The following is a 27810-nucleotide window of genomic DNA, read 5'->3' as shown; positions in this document are numbered from 1 at the left end:
CAGAGCCGAACTCATCATTCACGTTTTGCTACAGCAAATTAAAAACATGCGACCCCCAACGTCTGACAACTTAGAGACCCTTGTAAACTTTGCTTTAGAGGTACAAAACGTATGCGCAACCATGAAAGCATCTGGGCTACAGTCTCATCTGAATAACCCTGAATTGGAACAAAGGTTGGTGGGCAAGCTGCCTAGCATCTTCCAAGCTTTCTGGGGAATGCACAAATTAACATTGAACGAAAGCAATTTGGAACATTTTAGCCAATGGTTGTTCCAAACCCATCGGTACGAGGTCGGAAGTCTGCGATATAATATTATCTTCATCAAGCGGAAAACATTTTACACTTAAAGACGTGCATTCTATACGTGATTTGGATTTGCCAAGCCAGTCGCTTGATGTCGCGTCCCTGAAGTCCGTTCACAAACATTTGAGAGATCTTCCGCTTTATTCATACCACAACATAAAACCAAAACTCTTGATCGGTGTTAACAACAGTGCGTTACTAGCAACCACAAAGAGTCGAATAGGAGCATTATCCGAGCCAGTAGCTTAGAAAACGCGTATCGGCTGGACAGTTAAAGGGCAATTGGGAAAAACTGTTTCTACAGCCATTATAATGTTTTTCACATATGTGACTGCGAAAGTTCCGCTTGTTCAGAGTTACTCGACACGCTTAAGACTTATATTTGCATGGATAATTTGGGCGTTGCTGCTAAACCCGCAGCGAATATGTCAGAAGAAGACCAAAACGCATCATACCAGCTAGATAAAAACACCAAACGCATTGGAAATCGTTTTGAGACTAGCTTGCTATGGAAATACGATGAAACCGACATAAGACTTCCCGACAGCTTTCCAATGGCTAAACGTAGAGCGCTTTGCTTGCGCAACAAAATGCAAAAAGACCCTCTCTTGTCTCAAATCTTACAGGATAAGATTATAGACTACGTCAATAAAGGGTATATACGGAAATTACTGCCGGAAGAAGAGAAATCACAAACATATTGGTACCTACCTATATTTCCGGTCGTAAATCCCAACAAACCCAACAAGGTGCGTTTAGTTTGGGATGCTGCTGCTAAGGTCAATGGAATTTCATTGAATTCATTGTTTCTAAAGGGACCGGACCAACTAACGTCTCTAATGTCAGTATTGTATCGGTTCCGACAACGACGAATTGCCATCGGTGGTGACATAGCCGAAATGTTCCACCAAGTGGGCATCAGACCAGAGGATCAAAGGTTCCAGCGCTTTCTATAGTATGACCATAACGACAAAGGGCCTAAACATATGTCATGAGGGTTATGACGTTTGGTGCCCTTGTTCCCCCAGCTGTGCGCAATATATTAAAAATAAAAATGCCGAACAATACAGAAATGAGTATCCTAGGGCCGTGCAGAGTATTATTGAGAACCATTACGTCGACGATATGCTCGACAGTGTAGGCACCGAGGAAGATGCATTGTACTTAGTTAAAAGCGTGCAGCATATACATGCCAACGGTGGGTTTCTAATTCGAAATTGGGTGTCAAACTCTGCAACGGTACTAAAGGCTCTTGACGCCAATATCCAAGACAACATTAATCTCGACATTGAAAATGACATGAGTACAGAAAAGGTGCTAGGAATGTGGTGGTCGACCAGAGAAGACATGCTCACATTTAAAATGTCACAACGAATGAAAGATAGCGACATACTACGTAATAACCGGCGGCCAACAAAGAGAGAGGTTCTTAGTTTGATTATGACTATATATGACCCTTTAGGCCTTATGGGACACTACGTTATGTACGCAAAAGTAATAATGCAAGAGATATGGCGAAGTGGTTGCGCTTGGGATGAACAAGTTGCTGATGACGTATACTCAAAATGGCTACGATTGATACAAAATCTTCCGAAAATGGAGTCTCTTAAAATTCCAAGATGTTATGTACAGTCGATCTGTGTGTATCCGGAATTGGAGTTACATACGTTTGTAGACGCCAGCGAAAATGGCTATGCAACAGTAAGCTACTTTAGATATAGAAAAGAGAGTGTGGTCAGATGTACGCTTGTTGCCTCGAAGACTAGGGTATCCCCGATGAAAATCCTAACAATTCCTCGGTTGGAATTGCAAGCCGCAGTACTGGGTTTTCGGCTTGCAAATAATATTGTTGACTCTCATTCAGTTCGTATAATGAAGCGCTACTTCTGGACCGATTCTAGTACAGTTCTTTCATGGATCAATAGCGATCACCGCCGCTATAAGCAGTTCGTCGCTTACCGCGTCAGCGAAATATTGGAAACCACAGACTTTTCTGATTGGCACTGGATATCCACAGACGACAATGTTGCTGACGAAGAAACCAAGTGGAAGAAGATTCCTGACATCAGCTCAGATACTCGCTGGTGTACGCAAGATTGGCCAACACCGACCACACCACTGAAGGTTGTCACTACGGAAGAACTTCGAGCACAGTATATAGGTGTCCACCATGCAAAAACATTGAACGCATTTACTATATTAGAACCAAATCGTTACTCATCTTGGCGGCGTCTTCTAGCAATAACAGCAGCGGTAGTATGTTGTGCCCGTATATGGTTAAGCCGGGTCAAACAACGCGCCAAGTGCACCACATCAGATATAAGTTACACCGCGCCACAAGCGGAGGACTTCCGATCTGCTCAAATAAATTTGTGGAGGCTAGCACAGGCTGATGCATTCAAAGACGAGATATTTTCACTGATGGATAATAGATATGTTGAAAAATCCAGTTCACTCTACAAGTTATCCCCTTACCTAGATGATCACAAAGTTTTACGAATCAGCTCGCGGTTATCTTCGAATGGTGAATACGACGTAGTCATTCTCCCTAAAGACCACCAAATAACACGACTTATCATTGTTGACTTTCACGAAAAATATCATCATGGTAATACGGAAACAGTCGTGAATGAACTTCGTCAACAGTATTGGGTGCCACGGTTGAGAGTTGTTGTTAGAAAGATACAACACCAGTGTCAATGGTGTAAAGTCAACAATGCACGACCGCATCCCCCGAGAATGGGTCTTTTGCCCACGGTCAGGGTTGCCGCCTTTCATCGGCCCTTCTCATACGTTGGAGTAGACTACTTTGGACCACTGGCGGTATCCATTAGAAGACGCCAAGAGAAGCATTATGGTGTATTGTTTACGTGCCTTACGACAAGGGCAGTTCATATTGAAATCGCTCACAGCCTCTCGACTGATTCCTGTATAATCGCAATAAGGAATATCATAGCACGACGAGGTAATCCAGTGGAGATTTATAGTGACAACGGCACCAATTTGAAAGGAGCAGAAAGGGATATTCGATCTAATGGATAAAGATAAGATCATCAAGGAGTTTACTGGTCCGGCTATGAGTTGGAAATTCATCCCACCAGCATCGTCGCACATGGGTGGTGTATGGGAAAGGCTAGTGCGCTCCGTGAAAAATGCATTATACTACGTACTAAACGGGCGTATAACAAACGACGAGCTATTGCGGGCAGCGCTAGCAGAGGCAGAAATTGTAATTAATGCTCGACCTTTAACATACATGCCGATAACTCATGACGAAGACGAAGCCCTTACCCCGTATCACTTCCTCCTTGGTGGTCCAGTCAGTTCCAAGCCTATTTTGGAACTCTTAGCAGATGGAACCACACTTCGCAGGGGATGGAAGGCATCTCAGCAACTGGCAAATACCTTTTGGAAGCGGTGGCTCAAAGAATATCTTCCAGTTATTACACGGCGATCGAAATGGTTCGAGAATGTGAAGCCCATAGAATCTGGGGACATGTCTATATTGTTGACTCTAACAGTCCACGCAACTGTTGGCCTAAAGGCAAAGTTACAAACGGTCGGCTAAGCAGCGATGGACAGGTAAGGAGTGCGACCGTTCAAACGATAATCGGGCTATATGAGAGACCGGCAACCAAGTTAACCGTTATTGAGGTAAAGGAGTTGGTGGAACCTGGTCAGGTTACACCAGGGGAGAGTGTTGAGAAAGATCTGGTAACTCTTCATCGTGAGTGACAAGCTATGAATGACGGATAAACTTGTGTCCTGCCAAACTTCGCGCTTCTGTCAACGTGGCAACTTCTGCTTGGGCAATGAAAGGAGTGAGAAAATTGTAATTCATGACAGTTGATATACATACGAAAGAAAAAATAGCGGATTTTTTGGCAACTTCAGACATAGGCAAGAGAAGACAAGTTTTTTAACGTCGCTGATAACTTAATAAATTCTTTTTCAATGTCTTATATGTATATTATTGTTTAAATAAAATTTGAATTCAGTTGTACCGCGCGTTCAAAGAAAGTCTTCTTTTATTCGCCTCAACACACAGAGTATATTAACTTTGATTGGATAACGTTTGGTTGTACACTGTACTGGTATACAAGAATCGAGATAGATATAGACTTCCATATATTAAAATCATCAGTATCGAAAAAAATTTGATTGAGCCATGTCCGTCCGTCTGTCCGCGAGCTTATCTGGACCCAGAAAAGATTGGTATTGAAAATGAGCGAAATTGGATGATAACCACGCCCACTTTTTATATATATAATATTTTGGAAAACACAAAAACCTGATTATTTAGTAAATAATACACCTAGAATGTTGAAATTTGACATGTGAACTGATATTGGGACTCTTGATAAAAATTTGGAAAAAAATTTTAAAATGGGCGTGGCACCGCCCAGTTGTGATAAAATCAATTTTACAAATATTATTAATCATAAATCAAAACTCGTTAAACCTATCGTAACAAAATTCGGAAGAGAGGTTGCCTTTACTATAAGAAATGCTTTGAAGAAAAATTAATGAAATCGGTTAAGGACCACGCCCACTTTTATATAAAAGATTTTTAAAAGGGTCGTGGCCGAATAAAATAAGCTATATCTTTGCAAAAAAGAGCTTTGTATCAATTGTATTTCATTTCCCAAGTGGCGTGGCACCGCCCCTTTTGTGACTAAGCAATTTTCTATATTTCGGGAGCCATAACTCGAATTGACGGATCGTAATAAAATTGAGTACACAAATGTTCCCTATAGCAGGAAATATTTCTAGATCAGTTAAAGACCACGCCCACTTTTATATAAAAGATTTTTAAAATGGTCGTAGACGAAAATAATAAGATATAACTTAGCAAAAAATAGTTTTGAACCAATGATATTTCACTTATTAAGTTTAAGTTTTATTGTAAGAAGAAATGGGGAGACGGGCGGTACCATGTCTTATGTAGAAAAGTAATTTATCTGAAATGAAATGTGCAATTGAAGCTCACGCTGAGTATATAATGTTCGGTTACACCCGAACTTAGACACCTTTACTTGTTTTTAATTATTATTATTTTTTTTTTGAAGTTTGTAGTCTTTATTTAATTTCCTATTATTTCTCATTTAGTTCATTTAGTGACTCATTATTACACGGACTCTTTCCTGACAATTTGTTACAATCTAAGTCCTCAATACATAATCCTTACAAAGACTTTACTCGACTCTGCGCCACGTATGCTTGTCCCTTCTCGAACTCCAAAATATTTTGTTGTCACTTCTACAGGACTGTATGTAATATTTGTGCCAAATATGGAACAAATCGCACCACAAATACAATTTTTTTGAATATCTCGATCCTTGCGCCACCTAGCGGCGATTTTTTCACAGGCCGGTTTCTACTCATGTATGTATTATGTGTTCCAAATATGAACCAAATCGGACCACAAATACGATTTTTTTGAATATATCGATCGTTGCGCCACCTAGCGCGACTTTTTTCCATAGGTCGCTTTCTTTTCATATATGTACTATGTGTTCCAAATATGCCAAATCGGAGCACAAATACGATTTTTGTGAATATCTTGATCCTTGCGCCACCTAGCGGCGATTTTTTTCTTATTATTGCATTGTCCTCGGGTTCTGAACTATATTCCAAGTTTCAAGCTTGTAGCTTATCGGGAAGTTACTTAAATTTCAATTACAAAATTCGTGCCGGCCAGCCAGCCTGTCAAGTCAAGCTAAATAAAACCGTTAAAAAAAGACACATTTTCCCATAGAAACTGTATGGATAAACGAAAATTTCGATGAGGCATTTCAGAACATTAAAAGTAGATGTTGAAATTTGCACATACTAAGTTTTTCAATGTCCGGAAAAATATTTTTACTTTATCAAAGAGGGAAAATTTTTATGAATTGGTATATTAATGAATGAGATGGTATATTAAGCTTGTCCGCAATCTCAAAATTGTAAATCCATGAAGGAAAAGAGTTAGGGCTACCAAGAAATATACCCAAATAATCAGATCCTCGAGTTGATTTAGCCATGTCCGTCTTTCTGTTTGAACGTGTCCCTAAATTTTTGAGATATCTTGATGGTGAGCGAGCGGTTATATTTTGGTGTGCGATTAAAATCGAACAAAACAGATGAATTTTGTGTATACTTTTGCCTTACACGAGAATTCGGATAACTTATAGATGAGAGACTAACTGAATATGGTGAAAATGGTTCTAAGTTGTAATAATTGTCCCCCCCAAAACGATATTGCAGTGTGAGCAAATTGCTAATCAAATACTGTTAAACGAATAACAGTTGTCGTCTATTGTCATATTCGAATATATTATTTAAAATCGAATTGACTGTATGTATGAATTTATTTAACTTCAACACATATTTTTACATAAATATTCACATAAATTTGTCTACTTTTCTTCTTAATTCTATAAAAAAAAGTAAGTGTTCATACAATTATTAAATTTTTTAAATGGCACATTCATGATCATAATATTAATTTATATGATTTACACCTTAAAATTTTGCTTACCACTAAGTTTTTTTATTTACTGAGAGAATTCGATATACGCTCATTTAGTTTGCTTAATCTAGTTTTTTGATTTTTGCTATAATTTTCAGTATAAACTGCATTTTTTTTATTTAAATAGTTTATACAACAAATTATTATAATATTTTGAGTTTTAAAAACTTTCCTTGTTTAAACGATTTTTTTTTTATAAATTGGAGTTTCAAATGCGTCAAGTTCTGTTATTTTGTGGTTTTTATTTTTTTGATAAAAACTAATTGTTTATAAATAATAATATCGCATAAATTTGGCGATGCATAAAAAAAGTTGATGCAAACAATTGATTCACCCGTTTACATTGATCGATTTTTTTTTAGAAAATTGTTTGATAGAATGAAATATCTTTGGAAAAGAAACTGAATTAAATTTGAAGAAAAAGTAATATCAGTACAAACTATGATACAGTATGTATAGGTAGTTCCACTTCTTCTTCTTGACCGCCATTGCCCCCATTTGACAAAAAATGTGTTTTTGACATACCCTTTTGTAGTAGCGCTACCATATCCTAAAAAAATAAATAGGGGGACTCATGAAAGCATATAAACTTATAAGGTGTAAAATTATATCCATTTACACACGCTGTTATATGAACGCACCTGGTAATCTTCTTGATAAACTTAATTGTTTATCAGCTGTATTATTGGCAAACAAAATTTTTTGATTGTTATACAAATTAAAAAATGCCAAGACTGAGTGAAAAATCAAAACTAAAACGTCTTTACTAAGATATACTAGTAAATGACTTGCAGATGTTGGAGATTTCTGATGAAAATGCCTGCTGTAATGTCTGCAAGGTTGCATTCCTTTGAGTTTACCGTGTTTACAAAATGAAATCTGCGTGTAAATTTATACAAATTGTGTAAACGATTTTTCATACAAAATTTGACAGCTCGTTTACGCACTAGATAAATTTATACGTTTATACACTTTATGAGGCATTTATAAGGTTACATGAGTCCCCCTAATGTCCCAAAATGATATACTTTTTTGAGATTCTACTTGAATTTTCTTATACTTATACGAAGCGGAAAGTACAGCAAAAAGTATTGCGTACGATTTAAGATCTCTAATGTGATCCCAACACCGGCCCAGGAACATGTACTATGTAGCTGAGTGGCTTAGGTACTTGTAAGCGTGCATTCCACTGTATTTGAATTAAGTCTTCCCCTCACTGGGCCGCCTTTGTGCAGTAATGGTAGCCCCGTCGCAGAAATGCGTGCTGCGACTACAAAGTGTTGGATAACTTAAAAGAAGGTAACCCGCAGACTCTGGTTTTATTCTGAGATTCTAGAAAAAGCCAGACGCTGCAACTCCGTTTGGCCATAAGAAGATGAACGAAACGACGAAGCAGTTCTTGACTTTGGATCTAATAGATCGCAGAGATTCCTATGGCCAAATGTCTATCGCAACTTAAAGATCTGAAGAAAGCAAATGGACGGAGTATATGTTGTACCCGGAGCAAAGACGACATATTTATATTTTGAGGAGGACAAGCAAAATGCTTTACTCTCCGTTAAATCCTATACAGATTTTATTTTTTTTAGATATTCATTTTAGTGATGTTAAAATTGATAGTTGAATAGAAATACCAAAAAAAGAAAATAAATTAAAAATTTTCAGAACATAATTTTGTTAAGGTGGTATTGCGTTTTCAGTATTTGAATTTTATCACTGAAAACAAACACAAGCCATCATCCGGTTGCAAAGATCCCGAGCATAATAAATAATTTCGCATGTCAATGCAACAACAACGATTTAAGCCAGATAAATCCAAATAGAAGTCTGGTTAAATTTGTGAGCCAAATAATTTGTTAATTTCTGGTCTTTAGTTTGGCAACACTGCCTTTAATAAATAAATAAAAATAAATGTAAGGCGCGATAACCTCCGAAGAGATCTAAGGCCGGGCTTCTCTTCCAATTTGCGTCGTGCTCCTCTTGATTTTCCCTACAAATTGGCCGGACGGGACCTACATGTTTTCTGCCGACTCCGAACGGCATCTGCAAGGCAGATGAGTTTTCACTGAGAGCTTTTCATGGCAGAAATACACCCGGAGCGCTTGCCAAACACTGCCGATGGGCGACCCCGCTTAGAAAAATTTTCTTATAATTTAAAAACCTTATTTCTAAAATTTTGATGTTACTTTGCCCGGGGTGCGAACCCATGGCATACGGTGTGGTAGGCGGAGCACGCTACCATCACACCACGGTGTAATTTTAAAAAATAGATGTCGCTTCTTGGCCTTTAGGCGTAAATTAAACACAACGGCGACATTTGCCTGTCACAACTCAGGCGTATAAAAATATCACGATCTCTGCTTTTAAAGTCTCCAATCCAATGATCCAGAGCATCATACCATTCCCGTGTGAATTGAGCCTGATATGGAGCTAGAAACTCACTGAATGGCAGCTACAGTTATGTCCAACAACGTTAATGTAGATCTACCTTGTTTTCTTAAACGTACATACTTTTTTTCAGGCACAACAATTTATAAAAAAAAATTTACCATTCCAAATTGCAAACAATAACAATTTTTTTTTTAAATCGTCGAAATTGATTAAACTGTTTTTGTAAGTGCCAAAATGAAAATAAACGCATTGTTGCATAAATCAAAAAATTTAGTTGATTCAAAAGTTGACTGCCTACCAACTTTGTTGCATGCAATTATCGCACACTCGTTTATACCATGCAATTTTCAGAAATTGATTCAGAAGTCGATTAATGTAAACTGGAGCCGAATCGAAACATACGATCCGTGATCGGATGCAGGTTTTTAAATCATAATAGCTCCGGAATGGTGTATCGGATAAATGAAATATTTGAACTAGGGATAACGCCTACTCACTAGATCCATAATACATTATTATTTTTTTAGATAGTTGGATAGCCTAATTTTTATCGCTTGAGTGCAAATAGTTTTCGATCCGTGATCGTATGTATGTATTGTAAAGAAAGTTTTAAACCGAAAAGTTAACAAGTAAGGAAGGTTAAGTTCGGGTGTAACCGAATATTACATACTCAGTTGAGAGCTATGGTGACAACATAAGGGAAAATAACCATGTAGGAAAATGAACCGAGGGAAACCCTGGAATGTGTTTGTAAGACATGTGTATCAAATGAAAGTCATTAAAGAGTATTTTATGAGGGAGTGGGTCATGTTCTATAGGTGGACGCCATTTAGGGATATAGCCATAACGGTGGATCAGGGTTGACTCTAGAATGCGTTTGTACGATATGGGTATCAAATGAAAGGTGTTAATGAGTATTTTAAAAGGGAGTAATCCTTAGTTCCATAGGTGAACGCCGTTTCGAGATATCGCCACAAAGGTGGACCAGGGGTGACCCTAGAATTTGTTTGTACAATATGGGCATCAAACGAATGGTGTTAATGAGTATTTTAAAAGGGAGTGGGCCTTAGTTCTATATGTGGATGCTGTTTCGAAATATCGCCATAAAGGTGGACCAGGGGTGACTCTAGAATGTGTTTGTACGATATGGGTATCAAATTAAAGGTATTAATGAGAGTTTTAAACGGGAGTGGTGGTAGTTGTATATGTGAAGGCGTTTTCCAGATATCGACCAAAATGTGGACCAAGGTGACGCAGAACATCATCTGTTGGAGACCGCTAATTTATTTATATATCTAGTACCTGCCAAGATTTTAAGGGTTTTTTATTTCGCCCTGCAGAACTTTTTCATTTTCTTCTACTTAATATGGTAGGTGTCACAACCATTTTATAAAGTTTTTTTCTAAAGTTATATTTCGCGTCAATAAAACAATCCAATTACCTTACCATGTTTCATCCCTTTTTTCGTATTTGGTATAGAATTATGGCATTTTTTTCATTTTTCGTAATTTTCGATATCGAAAAGGTGGGCGTGGTCATAGTCGGATTTCGTTCATCTTTCATACCAAGATAAAGTGAGTTCAAGTAAGCACGTGAACTAAGTTCATTAAAGATATGTCGATTTTTGCTCAATTTATCGTTTTAACGGCCATGCGGAAGGACAGACGGACGACTGTGTATAAAAACTGGGCGTGGCATCAACCGATTTCGCCCATTTTCACAGAAAACAGTTAACGTCATAAAATCTATGCCCCTACCAAATTTCAAAAGGATTGGTTAATTTTTGTTCGACTTATGGCGTTAAAAGTATCCTAGACAAATTAAATGAAAAAGGGCGGGGCCACGCCCATTTGAAATTTTCTCTTATTTTTGTATTTTGTTGCACCATATCATTACTGGAGTTGAATGTTGACATAATTTACTTATATACTGTAAAGATATTAAATTTTTTGTTAAAATTTTACTTAAAAAAAAATTTTTTTTTAAAAGTGGGGGTGGTCCTTTCCGTTTTTGCTAATTTTTCTTAAGCGTACATATAGTAATAGCAGTAACGTTCCTGCCAAATTTCATCATGATATCTTCAAAGACTGCCAAATTACAGTTTGCAAAAGTTTTAAATTACCTTCTTTTAAAAGTGGGCGGTGCCACGCCCATTGTCCAAAATTTTACTAATTTTCTATTCTGCGTCATAAGATCAACTCATCTACCAAGTTTCGTCGCTTTATCTGTCTTTTGTAATGAATTATCGCACTTTTTCGGTTTTTCGAAATTTTCGATATCGAAAAAGTGGGCGTAGTTATAGTCCGATATCGTTCATTTTAAATAGCGATCTGAGATGAGTGCTCTGGAACCTACATACCAAATTTCATCAAGATACCTCAAAATTTACTCAAGTTATCGTGTTAACGGACGGACGGACGGACATGGCTCAATCAAATTTTTTTTCGATCCTGATTATTTTGATATATGGAAGTCTATATCTATCTCGATTCCTTTATATATGTACAACCAACCGTTATCCAATCAAACTTAATATACTCTGTGAGCTCTGCTTAACTGAGTATAAAAAGCTGTACGTTGAAATTAATGTTCTGTCCACACAGCGCATTCATTGTGGCGCCGGGAGATTATCAAATGCTTACACCAAACTAAAGGTCGTGTCAACACTCTTTAAAAAGCTTGTAATATTTATATGCTGTCCGGATGGCGCCATATTGAGAGATGTAATTCATGGAGCTCGCCGTAGTCACACAGCGCCGGCCTACGTAATTCATTCGGCGTTCATTTTCATTTCATTGCTCTGTTTCTTTGTGTTTAATTGTTTGTATGGACCTTCTTTTAAATTTTAATAAAAAAGAGAAATTATCGATCTTTTGAGCTAAAAATTGTATATAAAATTTAATGTAGCTCGACACGTAGTTCGAGATCGATCTACGATTAGAGGAGTGAACTGTGAATAAGGGAAGTTGTGTGGACATCTTATTGTGGTGATTATTAGCATCACTATGGTGTTAGTAAATAATCATAACAACAAAAACAGCAAGCAGCCACACTTATGTACAAGGCAACGAAGAATATTCCATACACATAACCAGCAGCTTAAAGCAGGGAGATTATTTCACATACATATGTATATGTAGCCGGCAGTTAAGAGCACAAGTTGTTACTCACATATACACACGCATATGGCTAGAAGAAAAACATAAACTACAGATATGCATGTATATAGCTAAATAACTGAGCATGAGATACAAATGTTCTAGAAGGCATGGTCGTGAAACGTCTAGACCTTAGGAGAAATATGCGTACGAGACAACAGAGAGAATAAAAGCACCGCAAACTGAGGAATAACTAATCAGTTTGATTTAAAACGCTATTGGTGAAGTATAATTGTGATTGTGAAGTACTACTCCTAAATTAGTCTAAATAAACACCATTTTGCAATTACTGAATATTGGAGTTATTTACTCGACAGTTCAGCGATTGGAACGTTAGCGCTCCAAAATTTGTTACAATATAAATAACAGTCAACACCCCTAGTATGAATAATCTAAAAAATAACGGCGAATGAATACAATTGATGCAATATAGAAATGTTGATGTCAAAGTTGAAAAGGTTATTAACTTCATATCTCTCAATACAATGTAAAACCATTTAACTATTTTTGAAATTTCGTAATACTATTTTTTGAATATCTACATATATCGTCCTAAAATTGTAGTCTTAATTATTTTTTTCTTTATTTTTTTTCTACCACATAAATATGTGTTTTTATTTTCGATCGATGCAACTTTTTTTTTTTTGGTATGTACATTTAGCGCTTCCATAATATTTAATTTTTCTTTCAATTAAGTAACTGTAAATACATATTTACCAACTTACGATTAAGATTTGAAGTAAAATATTATAAATACATGCAAAAATGCAATTTTTAATAATTTCAATTTTGTTAAATTTTGATCAAAAGTTTTGGTATTCTTTTTTTTTTTTTTGTTTGTTGGATAGTGTTTATTTGAACTGAAGAGGATGTTCCAGAATTTTGTCCGAAAAGGCACATATATTAACTGTTCACATGATCAATATTTAAAATGATCGCGGTAAAACGATGCTTAAATACATTTATAGTACAATTAATTTGCTTTATTACTGTTAACAATTACTTATGTACATGTTTTTGTTGTTTTTATTTTAAGAGAATGAGTGAAGTAGAAGATTGCGCTATCAAGGCGACGTAGTCAAAAATCGTGTATCTCAGGTAATCTTTTGAAAATTTCAACCAGCTGCTGTAGCGGGTATAAATGACGTTTAAACATTTATTTAAAAACACAAAAAATGGCAATTAAAATTTGAATTTTATCATAAAAATCAGAAATAAAAGTTTAAGCTTGAATTTCGTCATAAAAGTAAAAAATTATCGTAAACAATTTATCGTTTTACAAAAGTCAAAAATAAAAGGTAAACTTTTGCTTCTTACCCCAAATTTGTGGATGCCGAAAACAATATAGAACTGAATTCGAAATAATCCCGAACGCATCCAGGAAACAATGCAGAAATTATTTTGAAAAATTCCCCAAAACTAATCATCCCTGATGTCATCTCAAAATAGTTCCGAAATTATTCTGAAACCAGTATGTAAGTGTTGCTGAAATTATTCCGAATCAATCTCGATAAAGTCCCTAGACCAATTCCATAGTGATATTGAAACAGTCCCGAAATCATTCCGAAATAGTGTCGAAAAAAAATCTGCACTGATCCTGAAACTATCCTTAAACTAAATCTGAATGATCCCGAAATTGTTCTGAGCTGTTCTCAAAAACATCTAAAAACAATCTCTATAAACTATCGTGAAATCGGGCCGCATAAATTTCAAAATATTCCTCAGAACAATTCCAAAATGATCTCGAAATAGTCCAAAATTAATCCAAAAATGACGCCGAATAAAATCCAAAATGGAGGGGATGTGTGGAATAACAGTATAACTAATTAATCAACCTTTTGAGAAAAGTGAAAAAAACTTAACAATGCAGGTAAAAATAAATTTATAATAATCCTACTTGGTAGGAGTTTAGATAGTATGATTCTTTGATAAGAAAAAGTAACAAATTTTATATATACATAATTTGATTAGAAAATGGATGATTTCTTTTTTGTTTTTTTTTTGAGTTATACCGTTATTCCATAGATCGAATATCAAATATTTTGATTGAGATACTTTATTAAACAAAATAGTAGATACATTAATAACCATTGTTAAATACATTATATTCTATTATTTAGAAATGCTTATAACTATTTGTTATTTCCTTTTGTTATTTTTAGCAATCTTTTTTTTACTACTTTTATCATTTTTAAACTTTTTCTATTTTTAACAATGGAGTTCTCTGTCTGCTTAGTCGTTTTTGAAACCACTTCAATTCTTTTATTTTTCAGTTCTTTTTGGTCTACGACATTGAATATATTTTCATATTATTTCGATGCTTCACTACTGCAACATTTTATTAGAGAGTTATACCGTTTTTCCATAAATGAAGCTAATATCTTTGTTAAATATCACTATTATTTTCTAAGATTAATATGGTATGTGTATGTAATCGTGCTCTTTTTATTTATTTGATTTATGGAAAAACGGTGTAACTCGACTTATACCATTATTCCACACATCCCCTCAATTGATCCCGAAATTGCGCAGAAAATAATCCCAAAATTGGTCCGGGTATATCCCGAAACTAATCCTAAATGTTTTCGAAATGCTCCCGATATCATCACAAAGTAGTCCCGAAATGATCCTGAAAATAATCCTGAAAATAATCCCTAATAAGTCTGAAATGGTTCTGAATTCATCTCGAAATTCTATGAAAAGTGATGCCGAAATAAAATCTGTAAAGCTTCCAGAGTTATATCTAGTATATAGGCCCGAGTCCATCCCAAAACTTCGTAATCTTGAATGTTGCTTAAGTCATCTTTCCAAAATTATCGTGAAAACAATCCCTAAAGATTCTGAAATGATACTGAATTCATCTCGGAACAGTTTTGAAATAGTCCCACAATGATCCCGAAAAATCCTGGCTGATCCCAAAATATCCTGAAATTATCCTTAAGTTATTTCAGAACAATCCCTAAATGATCGTAAATTGGTTCCGAATTGATTTCTAAATATTCCTAAAAGAACCAAAACTACCTTGCAGTACTCCCAAGAAACACTAAAAATTATGCCGAATAAAAACGAGCACTCATTCCGAAATCATGCAAAAAATAATCCCGAAATTGTCGGAATTGATACCGAAACTAATCCTTAATGATCCCGAAATGCTTCTTAGGTCATCTCAAAGTAGGCCCGAAATTATACTGAAAATAATCTTTAACTGGTTCGTTAACAATCAGGAATGATCCCAAAACGATGCAACAATCCCCAAATGAGTTCTGAATGATATCGAATTGCTCCTAATATCATCTCAAGGTGGACCCAAAATGATGCCGAAAACAATACATAATGATTCTGAAGTGGTTCCGAAATAGTCTCAAAACTGTCTAAAAAAATGCCAAAAAAACCAAAAGAGTCCCGAAATCATCCATATCTGATGACGAAAAATTCCTGAACTAATTATTCGAAGTAATCCAAAAAAGGAAACCAAAACTGTCTTGAAAACAGTCCCTAAATATTCTGAAATGGTTTCGCATTGATTACGAAAAATCTCCGAAAACAATTCCAAAATTATCCCTAAACAAACCCGACCTCAAAATGACACCGAAAAAATCCTAAACTGACCCCGAAATTATCTCGAAACGATCCTGAATTATTCAGAAATAGCATAGAAAAACTTTCAGATTGTCTTGATTAACTTAACATTAAGGGCTTAACCGCCGAGCGATTTTTGCCGATACGTAACAAGTCACGCCAGCTATCCTTGTTCCGCGATAACTGACGCCAATTGCCAGCATCAAGAGGGATCAAATTTTCCTCCACCAGCCCCTCCCAACTCAGTGGAGGTCTCCGTCTCCCTCTGCTTTCAAACTGCGGTGTCGGCTCAAATACTTTCTTGGCCGGATGGCCTACTTCCATTCGCATAACATGACCTAGCCAGCGAAGCCGATTCAAGAGCCGGCTCATCTTCTCCTGACACCGTCCATGACTCCGTGCCATACATCAGGACAAGTGATGAGAGAATTGTAGAGCGAGATTTTTGTTCGCCGAGCGAGGATTTTACTTTCCAATTGCCTACTCAGTCCAAATTAGCACTTGTTGGCAGGAGTTATTCTTCGTTTGGTTTCAAGCTGGCATTGTTTTTGCTGTTAATGCTGGTTTCACAGACTCGAATTTACATCCGTCAACAGTGACGTGGCTGCCAAGGCGCAAATGCGCCGATTCCTCCTTGAATAAGCAAGTACTTCGTCTTGTCCTCATTTACCGCACTTTCTTTGCTCTTTTATCTAACCCAGAGAGGGCAGAACTCACAGCCTCATTTCGTTTCGAATGGCTCGGAGAGGTCTCTCCCAATCTTCACGGAGCCTTATTAACTTTGCATGAAACTTAAACGCAGCATACAAGCAACTTCTTTTCGCTCTGTCAAAGGCTACAACAAATCTTTTAAATAAAACGACTGTTTCATTTTCTATCTTACTGTTTGAATTTAAATTTCGAAAATAACTTTTAAAAACATTTCTTTGTTTTTAAATTAAATTATGAACACTTTTAAAAAAGTTCTTAAAAATCATAATATTTTTCCATCGGCAGTCCAAATAGCGCAATCTTTTACTCAGTCAACGATATTTAATTCAGAGATATTGGATTTCTTTTGTAATTTGAAAATTTTTCATTCATACTCATCTTTAACCGTTATTTTTCACACACATTTGCACCCTTCAATAACCATTACAACGTATTCCACTAAAACTACCATTCATACGTCCATAACTGTAACGATCATAGGAGGAAGCATACGGCGATCGTACACTCAGCGGCATTTCGTAAGGTGAAGAAGGCGAACCGCTACTACTCGAACGTGAACCATCATAATCGTAAGACGTGCTGCTATAAGGTGATGGCGAACCACGTCCATACACCCACATACTATCACGATAGCTGTTGTTGTTGGCACTATTGTATGCATACGGATGCGCATGTCCACCTCTGTAGTAGGAGGGATGCGTTGGATATAGATGTGGGTGTGGTTGTGGATGTGGTTGTGGGTAATGAGGATGTAATCGCTGCGTGTGATAATTACTAAGTTCGGAATATCTGCGATTGTAATAATCATGTGCTGATGCATAGTGCGAAGGCGGCTGCTGTTGTTGTTGTTCTTGAATTTGACTGGTTTTCATTTGTTGCTGCTCTTGCTGTATTTTTAGTTGATCTTGCAATTTCTCTTGCTGTTGTTGTTGCTCTTTTTGTTTTTGTTGCTGTTGTTGAATTTGCTGCAATTGCTCGTCTACCGCAAATGACTCATAACTGTCACCACAACTATGACAATCAGGCGGATTGAGCAGAAATGTATCGAAAAAGCGCCCAATTTCCGTAGAGCCAAATGCCTGTTGGAAGCCGGGTAATGGTGTCATATCCTGGAAAGAGCGAAAAAAAAACTCTGAGCTAATATGAAAATATTGTTGGGGGCCAACTAAATATTAACTCGTTTCAATATAACTTAAGATAAAAATGGGAAGCTTGGGTTACTAAGGGTTCTAAAACACTTTGTCAGCAGAGCTCTACATGTATTGAATGAAAAGCTGACGGGATTCGGGTTAATATGCAGTTACACTTTCACGCCAATGTATTTTACGTTAATACGATTTTACGACACTACGATAATACGCCTTCACGCTCATATGCACATTTACGATAGTGTCCTTTTTAGTATACTTTACCGCTAGTTCGCTTTTACGCTAATGCTTCGATACGCTTTCACGTTCACACGCCTTTATGCTTCTAGCCTTGAGCATATATGTATGCTGTTACGACCTTGCTAATATGCCCCTGTGCTATATACTATTTTACTTATATAATTAGCGTTATGCCTATACGCTATTACGGGCATGCTTAAGACTACGAATATTCCATTATCTGTGAATAAAGCTGAAAAGGCAACCCACTCAAACTCGCCATTGCCTCCCTACCATGAAAAAAAAGCAGGTGATAGGACTTTTTCACATAAGTTTGCGAGGTTCACTCGGTTTAAGAGCTTTCCAACAGGTTTGCAAGCTTTTATCAGTTGCCCTACTGATTTTTTGAATGTCTGGCTGTTCAGATGTTTTTTCTTTTGGGACTTAAATCACACCAGGCTCGACAGACTTGGATGAAATTCTCCAAACAATTACTCAACAGCCCTGACTATGAAAAAGGGGAAAGGGTCCCATGCCCCTTGGAATAGGTGCTCTTCAACTCTAGTATTTTTAATCAGTAAAACTCTGAATGGTATTTAGTATATCCTCGACTAGCATAATTTCGGGGCTATATTGTGACTGTTTTGTGGACTGTGTCTGGACGGATTTAAGCAGAGATTGCATCTAACGGTTAACCAAGAACAACAGTACGGTTTATCACGAATAACAACCGATTTCCAAAAATTACCGAAATAGGTTTCGGGAATGGTAAATCTCTCTTCTGTCCAGCCAGAATTAGCAAGATATAAAACATTATGTTATTACCAGGGTCTACAAATAATTTTTATTCCCCAAAATTTAAACCAGAAAAACCTAACTACGTCCCGATAGTATATTTTTGGGGTCGTACAGAGACTATCCCCAGGGCCGTTTCGATATCGCTGGTGGACTGGTCCGGAGTAATTTGGAATAATTTTGTGGTAATGTTGAAATCATTACGTGACTATTTTGAGATCATTTCGGATTTATTTTTGATTTTTTCGGGACTGTTTTATGTACTATTTCGAGATAACTTTGGGAAGGTCTTCGCGAACATTTCAGGATTATTTACACGACTACTTCGGGATAATTTCGAGACTAAAAGGGGAATTAATTTATGAATACGAAAACTTATCGGGCCGATAGCCCTGGCAGCTAATGCTCACTAATTAAGGTAACTAATTAATTGTTTTAATTATGTTAATAAATCATAATAATAATAATAATAATATTACCAGATTCTTATCGGCATGTTATTGGTTTGTTATGGAATTATTATAATAAATATTAATGCTTTAGAAAAAAATATCGATTTGTTATCGATTTCGAAAAATATCGAAAACTTTTCGATAACAAATCGACAGCTTTTCAATAACAAGTCTGTTTTTTTTTTCTTTAGTAAATCAATATATTTCTTCGATAACTAACCCAATTGAACAAACGCGCTGTGAGTTCTGCCTTCTCCAAATTAGATAAAGAATCGAAAAAAGTGGGGCTTGCGGTAAACGTGGACAAGACGAAGTATTTGCTGTCATCCAAGAAAGAATCGGCACATTCGCGCCTTGGCAGCCACATCTCTGTTGGCAAATATAAACTCGAGACTGTGGAGGACTTCGTCTATTTGGGAAATAGCATTAAAAGCAACAAGTAAGGAAGGTTAAGTTCGGGTGTAACCGAACATTACATACTCAGTTGAGAGCTATGGTGACAACATAAGGGAAAATAACCATGTAGGAAAATGAACCGAGGGAAACCCTGGAATATGTTTGTATGACATGTGTATCAAATGAAAGGCATTAAAGAGTATTTTAAAAGGGAGTAATCCTTAGTTCCATAGGTGGACGCCTTTTCTAGATATCGCCATAAAGGTGGACCAGGGGTGACCCTAGAATTTTTTTGTACGATATGGGTATCAAACGAAAGGTTTTAATGAGTATTTTAAAAGGGAGTGGGCCTTAGTTCTATAGGTGGACGCCATTTCGAGGTATCGCAATAAAGGTGGACCAGGGGTGACTCTAGACTTTGTTTGTACGATATGGGTATCAAATGAAAGGTGTTAATGAGTATTTTAAAAGGGCGTGGGGCTTAGTTCTATAGGTGGACGCCTTTTCGAGATATCACCATAAAGGTGGACCAGTGGTGACTCTAGAATGTGTTTGTACGATATTGGTATCAAATTAAAGGTATTAATGAGAGCTTTAAACGGGAGTGGTGGTAGTTGTATATGTGAAGGCGTTTTCCAGATATCGACCCAAATGTGGACCAGGGTGACCCAGAACATCATCTGTTGGATACCGCTATTATAATAATTTATATATGTAATACCTGCCAAGATTTCAAGGGTTTTTATTTCGCCCTGCAGAACTTTTTCATTTTCTTCTACTTAATATGGTAGGTGTCACACCCATTTTACAAAGTTTTTTCTAAAGTTATATTTCGCGTCAATAAACCAATCCAATTACCATGTTTCATCCCTTTTTTCGTATTTGGTATAGAATTATGGCATTTTTTTAATTTTTCGTAATTTTCGATATCGAAAAAGTGGGCGTGGTCATAGTCGGATTTCGTTCATTTTTTATACCAGGATAAAGTGAGTTCAGATAAGTACGTGAACTAAGTTCAGTAAAGATATGTCGATTTTGGCTCAAGTTATCGTGTTAACAGCCGAGCGGAAGGAAGACGGTCGACTGTGTATAAAAGTATCCTAGGCCAATTAAATGAAAAAGGGCGGAGCCACGCCCATTTTGAAATTTTCTTTTATTTTTGTATTTTGTTGCACCATATCATTACTGGAGTTGAATGTTGTCATAACTTACTTATATACTGTAAAGTTATTAAATTTTTTGTTTAAATTTTACTTTAAAAAAAATTCTTTTTTAAAAGTGGGCGTGGTCCTTCTCCGATTTTGCTCATTTTTATTAAGCGTACATATAGTAATAGGAGTAACGTTCCTGCCAAATTTCATCATGATATCTTCAACGACTGCCAAATTACAGCTTGCAAAATTTTAAATTACCTTCGTTTAACAGTGGGCGGTGCCACGCCCATTGTCCAAAATTTTCCTAATTTTCTATTCCGCGTCATAAGTTCAACTCACCTACCAAGTTACATCGCTTTATCTGTTTTTGGTAATTAATTCGATATCGTTCATTTTAAATAGCGATCTGAGATGAGCGCCCGGGAACCTACATACCAAATTTCATCAAGATACCTCAAAATTTACTCAAGTTATCGTGTTAACGGACGGACGAACGGACGTACGGACGGACATGGCTCAATCAAATTTTTTTTCGATCCTGATGATTTTGATATATGGAAGTCTATATCTATCTCAATTCCTTTATACCTGTACAACCAACCGTTATCCTATCAAACTTAATATACTCTCTCTGCTTAATATACTCTGCTCAACTGAGTATAAAAACAATGTCAGCTTAGAAATGAAACGGAGAATAAGTATTGCTATCAAGTGATAGTTTGGACTGAGTAGGCAATTGAAAAGTAAAGCCCTCTCTCGAGGAACAAAAATTACGTTCTACAAGTTGCTTATCATACGTGTTCTGTTGTATAGCTCGGAATCATGGACGGTGTCGAGAGAAGATGAGATGACCCTTGGAGTGTTCGAGAGAAAATTTCTTCGGAAGATTTATAGTCCTGTCCGATGGCGAGTTTCGAAGGAGTATAGTGACGAGCTGTATGAGTTTTGTATGAGAAATTTTTCAATAACTTTTCTACATTAAATTTTCTATATTAAATTTATAATTACCGTTTATAGATACCGTTTTGCTATCGACAGAAAATTTATAACTCTCACCGATAACAAATCGAAAACAAATGGATAATAACCGATTACCGATCAAAAATAAATGCATAACATCCCCATGAACGTCGATAATTTACAAAATATGTTATTCGTTCAGAACAACTCTTAAAGCTAACATACATGCATTCTACGTCTTAAAAGAACGTGATTTATTTTTTTCGGTAATCGCTTGTTCTCGATCACTGCCAAAAACGCTATTGCCAAAAGAGCCAAGGTTAAAGATAACAAGTTATGTTATACTAATTTCACACAGACGGCTTATTGAATAATAAAGGCAATTTTCTACATTAAGACGCTTATTGAGCTCAATCTTCCCTACAAAATTCGAATCTATTATTATTTCATTAGTAGCTAATCGAATGCCTAATGAAGTCAAAAGCACAATGCAACTCTGTTGGCAGCGTTCCGCTTCCGTTTCCGTTTCTTAGTTTTCAAAGCAAATGTCATTGTCTGCATGGCGGAACGATACAAGGTGGCCGCATCGAACAGCTGATTATAACCTTTTTTATTTGATTTGATACATCAACTATCGGCGCAGTACGATTTTGACATTTGTCCATCGAATTTACAAGTACATGGAATTTTGTTTGTTTGTAGGTATGTCACCATGCTCCCACCTTGTATCTTTCCGCCATGATTGGCTGTCTCATCCTTCATACTAATCGAGCAGTTACTTCTGTGTGAAAGCAAACAATTTACGATTTCATTAGCAGATGAAATGAGATCATTAAGTTTCTGTGTGAAAACAGTATTAGATTTCATAATTACATATATACTACCTACCCTCTTCTCCTTGCCACTCTCGCCGCCCGCCTCTCCTCCCTCCAAATCTTTATGCCTACTATTAGACAACCAATGCATCTTTCGTTTCGCTTTTTTATTTGGTATCAAATCAGATTCTGTAATGCGACTTTTATTTGTTCGTATTGAAGCCGCTGCTGCTGCAGCCGCCGCTGCCGCTACCGCTGCTGCTGCTGCTGCGGCAGCTGCCGACGTAGATGGTTTTGAAGGCCTGATGATATTTGGCACTGGAGCATATGAGAATGTATTCATACTAGGCCTGGCTCTTGTTAGACAATAATCTACTGGTGAGTTTTGCGGTGGTGCTGGAGTTACGGGCGGAGATGATATCTCTTGTGGTTGTAAGAGCGTTGGTACATAATGTGAGCCTTGTGGTGGTGCCTGCTGCATTGATGATCCATTGTTATTATCATGCAGCGGGATATTCGTAATTGCTTGTGTGTGGTGTTGGCTAATTTCGTCAGATTCGTTTTGCTTTTTCTGCTGATTTATTTCCAACTTTATTTGTTGCATAGACCCGCTGTCGATTTGTGGGCTATTGGAAGCAATCTGAAATAAGAAAAAGTGTATGAAATAAGGAAGTAAAATATAGATATGTATTTATGTTAATCAGGAACATGGCTCATGAAGGTGTGCCAAAGGAGGGGATCAGAATTAACAAGAACACCATGTTGAAACATATTATCACTATTTTTTTATTAAATTGTTGAACCTTATGTTTGTAGTCTGCTGTTAATTTATATATATATGTGACCCGGTCTATGAAAAGGTGGCTTATGACTCAAAAAAAAAAAAATTGCGAGAAACAGCTGTTAAAGATAAACAATGCATTTCTTCAGGACGTTTGTGCTCTTCTTTTTTTTTTAGTCATAAGCCACCTTTTCATAGGCCGGTCACATATATTTATTATTATTTTTTTTTAGCGTGTTCTGGCCAGCTTATAGATCCCTGATCCTTAACTGGTCTACTAAGGTAACATCATAATCGAGAATAAAGTTAGCAAACCCATTCTGCGATGTTCGAGATACTGTGGAAAAAACCATGGGCCTTGTCACAAAAACAAATAACGACATAACAGCTCCAACTGCGATCAATTTCGAAGGATTTAGCTGGGGACACCCTCATAAATACGCACTTTGCGGAATGCTATGACACCAAAAACAGAATTTGGCCCTCAGAGGGGTTGCCGGACTCGATAATACATAGAAAATTATAAGTTTCGCAATCAACAGTCTCTCTATGACGTCAACCTGGTGATGCTTCAAAAACTAGAAGGTTTAATGTTTCTTTCATTCGAAAAGGGGATATAGCGTAAAGAATGATAAAAGAAAAGAAAAGGAAAAAGGATGGGAAGGACAAAAAAACAATTGGAAGGAAATAAAGGAGAGGCACGGAAGGGTTAGGAAAGGAAAGGAAAGGAAAAGAAAAGAAAATAAACGGAAAGGAAATGAAAGGAAAGGAAATGAAAGGAAAGGAAATGAAAGGAAAAGAAAGGAAAGGAAAGGAAAAGAAAGGAAAGGAACGCAAAGGAAAGGAAAAGTAAAGTAAAGGAAAAGGAAGGAAAGGCAAGGAAAGGAAAGGAAAGGAAAGGAAGGGAAAGGAAAGGAAAGGAAAGGAAAGGAAAGGAAAGGAAAGGAAAGGAAAGGAAAGGAAAGGAAAGGAAAGGAAAGGAAAGGAAAGGAAAGGAAAAGGTAATGTTATCAGTTTGCTATCAAAAAGTTGTTGATAACTTATAGATATTTTAATGAAAAATATGGATGTGTTATCGATTTGTTATCTAAAAATTACGGCGTTTTTATCGAAAAAGAAAACAATTTTACGGTAAAGTTATCGATATTTTTCTACAAAAATCGATAACGAATCGGTAATTTCTCGATAAAAAATCGATAACTTTTTGATAACAAATCGATCGCTTTCCGATAATAAACTGACAGCACGTTGATAGCTCGTCGGCTTGGTACCGATAAGTCTTCGATACCAGTAATTATCGATAACAAGGCGATAATAATATCAGCCCGATAATCTTTGGTGTTCATAAATAAATTTTTCCCAACAATACCATGATGACTCCAAAGTGATTCCGTAATGAACCGAAATAGTCGTTATAACATTATTACAAAAAAGTCTCGAAATTATGCCAAGCAGTCTAGAAATTATCTTAAATGGTCCCAAATACCTACCACACCGAAGATCCTGGGTTCAATTCCCGGGTAAAGCAACCTACAAAATTTAAAAACAAGTTGTTTCAACTAGAAAAAAGTTCTCCAAAGCGTGGTCGCCCCTCGGCAGTGAGTGCATTTCTGCCAATTTTTAGCGAAAATTAAAAGGAGCACGACGCAAATTGAAAGGGAAGCTCGGTTCAAAATCTTTTCGGAGGTTGTCGCGCCTTGCATTTATTTTTATACTCAGCATGCTTTGCACACAGAGTATATTAACTTTGATTGGATAACGGTTGGTTGTACAGGTATAAAGGAATCGAGATAGATATAGACTTCCATATATCAAAATCATCTGTATCGAAAAAAAAACGGACGGACGGACATGGCTCAAATGTCCGTCCGTCCGTCCATCCGTTAGCACGATAACTTGAGTAAATATTGAGATATCTTCACCAAATTTGGTACACTAGCTTATCTGGACCCAGAATGGATTGGTATTGAAAATGAGTGAAATCGGATAATAACCACGCTCACTTTTATATATACATATATAACATTTTGGAAAACACAAAAAACCTGATTATTTAGTAAATAATACAGAATGTTGAAATTTGACATGTGGTCTGATATTGAGACTATAGATAAAAATTTGAAAAAGTTGTTTAAAATGGACGTGGCACCACCCTCTTGTGATAACATTAATTTTACAAATATTATTAATCATAAATCAAAAATCGTTAAACCTATCGTAACAAAATTCGGCAGAGAGGTTGCCTTTACTATAAGGAATGCTTTGAAGAAAAATTAACGAAATCGGTTATAAAAAAGATTTTTAAAGAGGTCGTGGACGAATAAAATAAGCTATAAAAAAAAATGTGAGGCGCGATTACCTCCGAAGAGATTTTAGGCCGACCTTCTCTTCCAATTTGCGTGGTGCTACTTTTTAATTTTTCCTACAAATTGGCCGGACGGGACCTACTTGTTTTATGCCGACTCCGAACGGCATCTGCGAGGCAGATGAGTTTTCACTGAGAGCTTTTCGTGGCAGAAATATACCCGGAGCGCTGGCCAAACACTGCCGAGGGGCGACCCCGCTTAGAAAAATTTTCTTCTAATTGAAAAACCTTATTTCTACAATTTTGATGTTGCTTTGAACGGGGTGTGAACCCAGAGCATACGGTGTGGTAGGCGGAGCACGCTACCATCATACCACGGTGGCCGCCATAAGTTATATCTTTGCAAAAACGAGCTTTATATCTCGTTTTGTTGATTTTCCGACAGGGTGGATAAATGATGTATATTGGAACGATTTTCCGTCATCCCTTGACAAATTTAGTTTTGAGACAAACCGGTTTCGGCGTTGTGCCATCATCAGTGTCGATTTTCGTTCTGATCTGTTGTTGTCGTTTGTCCTTCGTAGGTACATGAGCAGATATTATCAAAATTGATGTCTGTGTATATGCTGCGTGTCCATTCAGAACCGAGGGTGGTTTACTAATCGATTTGTGTGGCTGACTGGGGTAGGTAAAAGTCCATGATTTTAATCGTTCGACCTTCTTTGTGGGTTTGTTGTTTTGGCGTGTTAATTGTTTTGTGCTTATTTGTTGTTGTGTGTTTGTCTGTTGTACCCATAATCGAATGAGCCAAGATCCCGTATTCAGGAATTGTTGTATTTGTAATCGAATTTGAAAAAAAGTTTGATGACGTAGCGCTTTTGAAGTTTTTCGATTTTTTACATTTCTCTCATATTTCGCATTTCGCTACCAGTGTTCGGAGTATTTAAAACTGTTACCTGAGCAAACGACTACGCCGGAGTAAAATAAAATTTTCGGAGTATATTTTTTCTTCCTTTTTGAAAGCGGGCGAACAACTAACATCCAATTGATTTGGTGGCTTGGCAAACCTTTCCATTGTGTTTTTGCCATAAAATGTTTCTTAGTAAAAAAAGTTATCTGCCTTATCAGATGCACGTGTAGGATGCCCAATTAGTGCTCCCATTAATACACCAAATTCTATATCCCCGGATATTTATCGCGCAAAAATATTATTATTTTCGGTTACCATACATGTTTCATGCTCTTTTAATGACAGAAGGTTTCAGGACCGGGGCAGATTCCTGTAGGAACTATAATGGCGACCTCTTAACTGACGTACAGAGTGTGGGAGAAGACGAACCCGATACCCCGATCGCCGATGATGAAAAACACTCCCCGGCATCCAATATCACGGCTAAAAAATCACAAGGTGCCAAGTAATGACGTGATACCCGCCGGGCTGTTCAAACATGGAGACGAAGATAAAGAAGCAAAAAAAAAGTGGGTCTTGCAGTAAATTTGGACAAGACGAAGTACTTGCTGTCATCGTGACCTTTGTAGCTACGTCACTGTTGACGGATATAAATTCGAGACTGTGAAGGATTTCGTTCATTTGGGAAACAGCATTAAAAGCAAAAACAACGTTGGCCTAGAAATCAAACGGAGAATAACAATTGAAAAGTAAAGTTCTCTCTCGACGAACGAAATTCTCGCTCTACAAGTCACACAGAGGAAAGGGTAGACCTTCACTGAGTTGGGGGAGAGAGTTGGAGGAAGCTTTGACCTCGCTTGGTGCTCCCAACTGGCGACTGTTATCGCAAAACAGGGTTAGCTTACCTCACTGACACAACGTACTTCATTATATACATAAAATTTCAAGAAGTGCTGTATGTTGAATTTTGGCGGGATTTACAGATCGCGTCCGGACACATTTTTTGCTTACATTTTACTTCTTCTTTTCTCATTCCGTACGAAAAAAGTACAAAACTGTGAGTAAAATGTGAAGAAACATGTATGAAGACATAAACATAGAATTCACGTCATTTCATCCAATTGTCACTTTTAAACTATCGGCTTTTCATACGTATACAATAAAAACTTCAACCAAAAGATATTAGGTAGTAATACTATTTAGTTTTCAACTCGACC

At 36.8% G+C, this 27810-nt stretch overlaps 2 protein-coding genes across 2 annotated transcripts in view; one reads left to right on the top strand and one right to left on the bottom strand.

Annotated features, from left to right (window-relative positions):
• Positions 1-27810, top strand: part of LOC137251963 (dnaJ homolog subfamily B member 13) — a 478991-nt gene that overhangs the window by 358326 nt on the left and 92855 nt on the right. The gene's annotated exons all lie outside the window — the stretch shown is intronic.
• The window catches only part of LOC137254354 (transcription factor kayak), a 54708-nt gene continuing 37366 nt past the window's right edge, over positions 10469-27810 (bottom strand). The window contains exons 4-5 of the mRNA XM_067792003.1: positions 22671-23237; positions 10469-17767 (exon numbers count right to left, since the gene is read on the bottom strand). Of these exons, the coding sequence (XP_067648104.1) occupies positions 17072-17767; positions 22671-23237 (1263 nt within the window). The 3' untranslated portion in view covers positions 10469-17071. The remainder of the gene's footprint in view (positions 17768-22670; positions 23238-27810) is intronic.

This window comes from Eurosta solidaginis, chromosome 5 (assembly GCF_040869045.1).
Source record: "Eurosta solidaginis isolate ZX-2024a chromosome 5, ASM4086904v1, whole genome shotgun sequence".
In the NCBI taxonomy this organism is placed as follows: domain Eukaryota; kingdom Metazoa; phylum Arthropoda; class Insecta; order Diptera; family Tephritidae; genus Eurosta; species Eurosta solidaginis.
This window is presented reverse-complemented; position numbering and strand designations above follow the sequence as displayed.